General features: G+C 69.1%; 1 protein-coding gene across 1 annotated transcript; it reads left to right on the forward strand.

Annotated features, from left to right (window-relative positions):
- The first annotated feature begins 3353 nt into the window (after positions 1-3353).
- On the forward strand, positions 3354-7271 carry SCRT1 (scratch family transcriptional repressor 1). The gene is made up of 2 exons (XM_050330845.1): positions 3354-3707; positions 6411-7271. The coding sequence occupies exons 1-2, from the start codon at positions 3596-3598 to the stop codon at positions 7136-7138; spliced, it is 840 nt and encodes a 279-aa protein (XP_050186802.1). The 5' UTR covers positions 3354-3595; the 3' UTR covers positions 7139-7271.
- The last annotated feature ends 833 nt before the right edge of the window (positions 7272-8104 follow it).

An 8104-nucleotide genomic window follows, 5' to 3' on the forward strand; every position in this document is an offset into this window, starting at 1 on the left:
CCCAGCCCCAAACCAGGAGTCCCAGGATGAGGCCCCCAAAAAAGGAGCCCCCAACCAAGAGCCCCCAAAGGGAGTCCCCCCGAGAGGAGCCTTCTGATCACGAAGACCCCCGACAAGGAGACCTCCAGGAATGACACCCCCTCAAAGAGAAGCCCCTCAACAAGGCCCTCCCGCACTGAGGATCCCCCTCCCTTATTTCCTCCCTCCCCAGAGGATCCCCAAACGAGGCTCCTCACCGAGCCCTGAACACCCCAAAGCGTTGGGGGCAGAGCCCTCTCTTTGTAGCCCCCATTTTTGTACCCCCCGTTTTTAGACACCCCCCTCCCAGTTTGTACGCCCCCACTTTTGTACCCCCGTTTTGTACCCCCATTTCTGGGGCTCCCCAGTGCTGCAATAAAGGGGTTTGCCCGGGGGTCCCCAGCTGTGCCCCCCGTGGGTGGGGAGAGGCGGGTGGGCGCAGCCGGGCAGGGGCAGGGCCGGGGGCTCTGATGGGCCCCTCCCCAGCTGCGGCCGGGGACCCCCATGGGGGAGGGGGAGGGGTCGTGTGTGTGTCCCCGGGGTCACGCGGGTCGCCCGCGCAGATCCGTTTGTCACCCGCCGGCGGCAGCACGTCATTTGCATATTAATGAGCTTTAATGAGGGGCGGGTCCCCGGGGGACAGAGTGGGGAGGTGGGTGGGGCTGGAGGCCCCGCCCCCAACCAGGACCCAAACTCCCCAGCTGAGCCCGGGGAGAGGGGGATAAAGGGGTGACCCTAGGGCTTGGGGGTGTTCAGGTGGTCCCGGGCACTCGTGGGGCGACCGCTGGGCCTGGGGGGCGACCCCAACACCCGGGGGGCTGCTGGGAGGCCACCCCAGCACCCACTGGGGCAACGTGAGTATTGACTTGGGTGGCACCCCGAGGCACCTTCAAACCTTGGGGGGACGCCAGCCCCCTCGGGCCACCTGGGCACCCGATTGGGCAACCCGGCACCCCAGGTCACCCCCGCCCGGTGCCCCCACCCCCTTTGTGGGTGCCCCCTGTGGCAGCGGGGCTGGCAGCCCCTCCCACCCCCGCCGGGACCCTTAACGAGATGCTAATGAGATGGTAATGAGATGCTAATGAGCCGCCGATTGATTGCCCGCAGCGCGTTGGCCGCAGGGTGGGGAGGGGCAGGCAGCCCCGGGTGAGGAGGGAGCTCACCTGGGGCCCACCTGCCCCCGCGGTGGGGACAGGGGCCCATCTCGCCCCCTCCCCAATTCCCGAGGATTCCCCCCGCCCCCTTTCCCCAATCCATAGCGGGGTCCTGGGGCTCCCATCCCCGTTGTTGCCCCCTATTTTAGGACTCCCCGGGGTCCTGGGGCTCCCAATCTCCCCAATACCGGACACCCTCCCCGGGTCCCAGCGCTCCCCATTCCTCATTTACCGCTTATTGTCACCCCTAATTCCACCCCGAGACTCCCCGGGTCGGTGCTCCCAATAATCCCCCAATCCTGGGGCTCCCTCAGGTCGCGCTTCCCAATTCTCCCCCAAATTCTGGGACTCGGCCGGGTCCTAAAGCTCCCCATTCCCAGTTATTCCCAACACCACCCCGACACTCCACGCAGGTCCTGGTGCTCCCCAATTCCCCCTTCTCGATTTTGGGGCTCCCCTGGTCTTAGTGCTCCCCTTCCCCATTCCCAGCCATTGCCCCCAACACCCCCGGGACTCCCTCCCCAGTTCTGGGGTCTCCCAGGTCCCCGTGCCCCCTTCCCCATTTCCCCCAGCTGTTCCTCCCCACCCCTCCTGGGTGTTCCCCACTTCCTGGTGCTCCCCATTCCGTCCACCCACCCCCAGCACCCCAAATCCCGGCACCCTCCCTTCCCCGCCCCCGCCCGCTCAGGGAGGTCCCCCAGGTCCTTGTGCTCCCCCTTCCCCGTTCCCAGCTATCCCCCACGCTTCTCCAGGACTCCCACAAATCCTCATCCCTTCCCCCTCACTTTGGGGGTCCCCCCTCTCCTGGTGCTCCCCCACCCCTTTCAGCACCATTGTCCCGTCCCCAGCTGGGTCCTGGTGCTCCCCGATTCCACCTCCCAATTCCCGGATTTCCCCAGGTCCCGGCGCTCCCCCAGATCCTGGTGCTCCTCCTTCCCCCCTCCTCCTCTGGGCCTCCCCCGGTTCCTGGTGCTCCCCCCGCAGTCCCCCCCCCATCCTGGGAGTCCCCCGGCTCCCGGCGCGCCTCCATTTCCCTCCCTAATCCTGGGATTTCCCGGGTCCTAGCGCTGCCCCATCCCATCTCCCGCCCCGCTCCCATTCTCCTCATCCAGGGCTTCCCCGGGTCTAGCGCTGCCATTCGGCCATTCCCCCCCGTGACCCCCGGCTCCCAGCGCTGCCCATTCCCGGCCATTCCCCCGCCCGTGACCCCCCGGCTCCCAGCGCTCCCAGTTCCCCCGCCCCCGATTAGGACTCCCCCGGTTCCGGCGCTCCCCATTCATTCCCAGCTATTACTCCCCCCCACGGATCTCCAGCAGGTCCCAGGTCCCCATTAACGCCCCCAGCCTCGCGACCACTCCGGGACCTCCCAGGTCCTAGCGCTCCCCAGTCCCCATTCCACCCCCCTTCCCCTCATCCAGGGCTTCCCGCATCCTGGCGCTCCCCATTCCCCCTTCTCCCCTCAATCCCCCACCCAAATTCTTGGCCTCCCCCGGTCCTGGTGCTCCCTATTTCCATTCCTCCATTCCCAATCCCCCATTCCCCCTCCCAATTCTGGGACTCCCCGGTCCTGTCGCTCCCCCATCCCCATCTCCCCCAGTTCTGGGACTCCCCCATTCCCCGCTATCCCCCATTTCCCCGCGATCCCCCCTCATTCCCCGCTATCCCCCTCATTCCCCGCTATCCCCCCTCGTTCCCCGCTATCCCCCCCTCGTTCCCCGCTATCCCCCCATTCCCGCTATCCCCCTCATTCCCCGCTATCCCCCAGTTCCCAGCGCTCTCCCCGCTCCCGCTCGGTGTCCCCCCGCTCCTCCCCCTCCCCGCAGCGATGGGCGGGGGTCCCAATCCCCTTCCCCTGCCCGCCCCTCGGGCGGTCCCCGCCCGCCCCCTGCCCCCGCCCCCCGCCGTTCCCCGCGGCCGAGCGCCCCGTTTCCCCCGTGTCCCCGTTATAAGCGCGCGGTGCCGGTGCCGGGCTCTCACACGCTCCGGCCGAGCGCAGCGACCGCACCCCTCCCGCACCCCCATCCCGCAGCCCCCCCTCCATCCATCGACCCCATCGCCCCCCTCCCCTCCCGGCGGTCCCGCCCCCCCGCCGCTCTCCGCGGTGCTGAACGGCCGCTGCCCGCGGTGCTGAACGGGCACCGCTCCCCCCGGCCCCAGCACCCCCGCGGGGTCGCACCGCCCCCGCCCCGGTGCCGACCCCGCCGGTCCATGCCCGCCCGCGGGGGGGGTTCGGGAGCCGCCGGGCGCGGCCTCACCGACCACGGACACGGCGGCGGCGGCGGCTGCAGGCGGCCCCGGCCCGGGGCCGGGCGGCCGCGCCCGCCGCACAAAGCCCTAGCTCGGTTCGGCGCCCCCAACGCCCCCCGCCCCGCCGGGGGGGGCCCTTTGTGGCGGCGGGGCCGGGCCCGGTCCCCGGAGGAACCATGCCCAGGTCCTTCCTGGTGAAGAAGGTGAAGCTCGATGACTTCCCCGCCGGCCTCGACGCCCCGTACGGCCGCGCCCGGGCGGATTTCGGCTCCCGGCTGCACGAGAAGGGTAAATACCGAGCGCCGGCGGGAGCGGGGCAGGGCCGCCCGGGAAGCGCCGGGAAGCGCCGGGAAGCGCCGGGAAGCGCCGGCAGCGGCCGCATTCCGCCGGTGCGGCCACAGCGGGGATGGACGGGGCCGGGCCGGGGCCGGGCCGGGGCGGAACCGCGGCAGAACCGCGGCAGAACCGGGGCAGAACCGGGACGGAACGGCGGCAAAACCGGGGCGGAACCGGGACGGAACCGGGGCCCCAGGCCGCCCGTCCCCGCCGCTGCCCTTTGTCTGCGGGAGCCAAGTTCAAGGGCAGCGGCGGCGGCGTTGCGGGGCCCCCGCCGTCCCCGCCGTCCCCGCCGTCCCCATGCCGGCCTTTGTGCGGGGCGGCCCCGGCCGGGCCCGGCGCGGCTGCGGCGCGTTGCGTAACCGGGACCGGCGGAACCGCCGCAGCCGCACCGGGCCCGGCCCGGCCCCGCCGTGACCTTGAGCGGGGCCGGGGCAGCGCCGGCGGCGGGCGGGGAATGCGGGAATGCGGGCACCGGGAATGCGGGAGGGGATGCGGGAAGGGATGGGGATGGGGATGGAGATGGAGCAGGCGGGGACCGCGGCTGCCGGCAGGGGTGGATGGGGACGGGGACAAGGGAAGGGATGGGGATGGGGACGGGGACAGGGGGGTAAGGGCAGGGATGGGGACTGCGGGGACAAGGGAAGGGACAGTGACAGGGAGATAAGGACAGGGATGGGGACAAGGGAAGGGACAGGGAGCCAACGGCAGCGATGGGGACGGGGACTGCGGGGACAGGAACTGCGGGGACAGGGACAAGGGAAGGGACGGGGACAAGGGACAGGATGATAACGGCAGGGGTGAGAGTAGGGACAGGGACAGAGACTGCGGGGACAGCGACAAGGAAAGGGACAGAGACAAGGGGGTAAGGGCAGGGACGGCGACAGGAACTGCGGGGACAGCGGCAAGAGAAGGAACAGGGACATAACGGCAGGGCTGGGGACAGGGCTGGGGACCGGAACTGAGGGGACGGCGACAAGGAAAGGGACAGGGACTTAACGGCAGGGATGGGGACAGGGATGCGGACAGGGACTAGGGGAGAGACAGGGGGATAACGGCGGGGATGGGGACAGGGACAGTGTCCGGGACTGCGGGGACAGGGACAGGGAGAAGGCACTGCGGAGACAGGGACGGGGACGGGGGACAGGGCAGGGATGGGGACAGGGACAGAGACTGCAGGGACGGGGACAAGGGAAGGGACAGGAAGCCAGCGGCAGGGAGGGGGACAGAGACAGGGGCAGAGACAGGGACCGGGACTGCGGAAACAGGGACGGGGACAGGGACAGGAGTAGGGGACAGGGCAGGAGTAGGGGACAGTGGCAAGGGAAGGGACAGGGAGCCGGCGGCAGCGATGGTGACAGGACACGGACAGGATGGGGACAGGGGCTGCAGAGTGGTGACAAGGACAGGGACTAAGGACAGGGATGGGGACAGGGGGCTGCAGAGGGGGACAAGGACAGGGGACTAAGGGCAGGGATGGGGACAGGGACGGGGCAGGAACAGGGACAAGGACGGGGGGATGTGGGCAGAGATGGGGACAGGGAGCCAACGGCAGGGATGGGGACAGGGACGGGACGGGGGAGCGGGACTGGGGACAGGGGGCTGTGGGCAGGGACAAGGGAAGGGACAGGGACAGAGCAGGGGGCTACAGGGCAGGGACAAGGTCGGGGACTGGGACAGGGACAAAGGTAAGGACAGGGCTGGGAGCAGGGACAGGGCTGGGAGCGGGCACGGGGACAGGGGAAGGGACAGAGCCGGGAGGGTCAGGGCAGGGGTGGGGGCTGCGGGAAGGGGCAAGGATGGGGACAGGGGACAGGGGCTGCGGCAGGGGCGGGACAGAGACAGGGACAAGGGGATGGGCAGAGCGGGGACTGCGGGCGGGGACGCGACAGGCGGGGCTGGAGGGGTGCGGGGTTTGGGGGGTGCGGACTCTGGGGGCTCGTGGGGTTTGGGGGGTTTATGGGCTCTGGGGGTGTTTGGGGGCTTTGTTTTGGTGTTTGGGGGGCTTGGGCTGGTGCTTGGGGGTGTTGGTTTGTGGGAGTGCGAGGGGTGTGCGAGGTGCATTGTGGGGTGCCCGAGGGCATTGTGGGGTGCTGGGGGCATTGTGGGGTGCAGAGGGGCCTTGGGGGCTGTGGAAGGGGTCGGGGATGCGCGGGCAGGGCCGGCGACAAGGGACAACTCATCTCGGGAGTGGAGTTGGGAAGAGCGTGGGGGGGGACAGGCAGGGGGACAGCCCGGGGTGGGCAGGGGCACGGGCAGGGCTGGGGGGCGAGGGACAAGGGACAGGGGGAGGTCAGGAGCTGAGTCTGGCACGGGCTGGCAGGGGCACGGGCAGCGGCACGGGCAGGGCTGGGGGACGAGGGACAAGTGATGAGGGAAAGGGAAGGTCAAGAGAAGAGTTGGGCGCAGTCTGGCAGGGGGGACAAGGGACACGGGAGTCAGGAGCTGAGCTGGGCAGTCTGGCGAGGGGCAGGGGGACAGGCGGGGGGGACAAGGCGGGGTTACAGGCAGCGGGGCGGACAGGAGGACGGGCAGGGAACAGGCAGGGGACAGGCAGGTGCTCCCCACACGGTGCCACCAGCCCAGCCCGTGCGTCCCCAGCGCCGCCAGCGCCCTCTGACCGGACCCCCCCCCGCTCTCTCGCCCGCCCCCCAGGGTACATCAGCGACTACATGGCGCCGGCGGCCTTCGAGGGGGACCCCGAGGCCGCGCTGAAGGTGCCGTCCCCGGACGCCCTCTACCCCGGCGGGCGCGGGGACTTCGGCGCGGGGGACTCGGAGCCCCCCGACAGCCCCCACTCGGGCATGGCCGGCGGGTACATCAACGGCGACGCGGCCGTGAGCGAGGGCTACGCCGTGGACGCCTTTTTCATCACGGACGGGCGGTCGCGGCGCAAGGCGGTGGCGGGGCCGGCGCGGAACCTGCCCCGCCACACGTGCGGCGAGTGCGGCAAGAGCTACGCCACCTCCTCCAACCTGAGCCGCCACAAGCAGACCCACCGCAGCCTGGACAGCAAGATGGCCAAGAAGTGTCCCACGTGCGGCAAGGTGTACGTCTCCATGCCGGCCATGGCCATGCACCTGCTGACCCACGACCTGAAGCACAAGTGCCAGGTGTGCGGCAAGGCCTTCAGCCGGCCCTGGCTGCTGCAGGGCCACATGCGCTCGCACACCGGGGAGAAGCCGTTCGGCTGCGCCCACTGCGGCAAAGCCTTCGCCGACCGCTCCAACCTGCGCGCCCACATGCAGACCCACTCCGCCTTCAAGCACTTCAAGTGCAAGCGCTGCAGCAAGACCTTCGCCCTCAAGTCCTATCTCAACAAGCACTACGAGTCCGCCTGCTTCAAGGGGGCCGGGGCGCCCCTCAGCCCCCTGCACCCCTGAGGGAGCCGCGCCCTCCCCCCCCGCCCTTCCCCTCACCCCTCCTCGGCGTGGGATTCACCGGGAGGATCCATCGCGCCCCTCCCCGCCCGTCGACAGCGCACCCACCCACCCTTCGGCAGCCGGGCTGAGAACCCGCCCCGTCCACCTTCGCCTTCCACCAGTTCGCCCTTCGCAGTTCATCTCCCCACCACCCACCCCAAAATCCAGCGGCAGGAAACCCACCGTCAAAATTCGCCCTTCCAAATTCCACCCCCAACACACACACACACACGCTGCGAAAATCGGCCCCCAAAATGTCCGCCGTTAAAACCGGCCCCTCAAAATTGGTCCTTTCAAAATCCGCCCCTCAAAATTCAGCCCTTAAAATTCGCCCCTTAAAATTCACCCCTCAAAGTTCTCACCCCTCCCCCCCAAACCCTCCTAAAATCAGCTACCAAAATCCACTCCCCCCACCCCAAAACCAACCCCGGAAATTCATCCCCCAAATTCACCCCTCAAAATCAGACCACCCCCAAATCCACCCCTCAAAATTGACCCCCAAAAAATTCGTCAGAATTCCGTCCGTTCTCCCCCACCCCAAAAAAAAATCCAGCTGCCAAAACCCACGGTCAAAATCCACCATCCAAATCCAGCCCCTCCTCCCCAAAATCCACCGTCAAAGCCCCACCCCCAAAATTCAGCCCCCCCAAATCCGGTCACCCCAAAATCCAGGCCCCCAAAACCCACCCCCAGTTCCCTCCGGGATCCCCTGCATGTGCCCCCCATCATAAGCCCCCCTCCCCACGCTGCCTTGAAGGGGGTCCCGGGCCTGTGGTGCACCCCAAAATTGGGGGCCCCCCTCTTCTCACAGGGACGTCCTCACGCGGTGGTGCCCCCCCAGCTTGGGGTGACCCCCTTTCTCTGCGAGGGGTGCACCCCCAGATCAGAGTGACCCCCACCCTTGCATGGGTGCCCCCGGGGCCTGTG

Source organism: Myiozetetes cayanensis, unplaced genomic scaffold (assembly GCF_022539395.1).
Source record: "Myiozetetes cayanensis isolate MyiCay16 unplaced genomic scaffold, myiCay2020 scf448, whole genome shotgun sequence".
Lineage (NCBI taxonomy): Eukaryota > Metazoa > Chordata > Aves > Passeriformes > Tyrannidae > Myiozetetes > Myiozetetes cayanensis.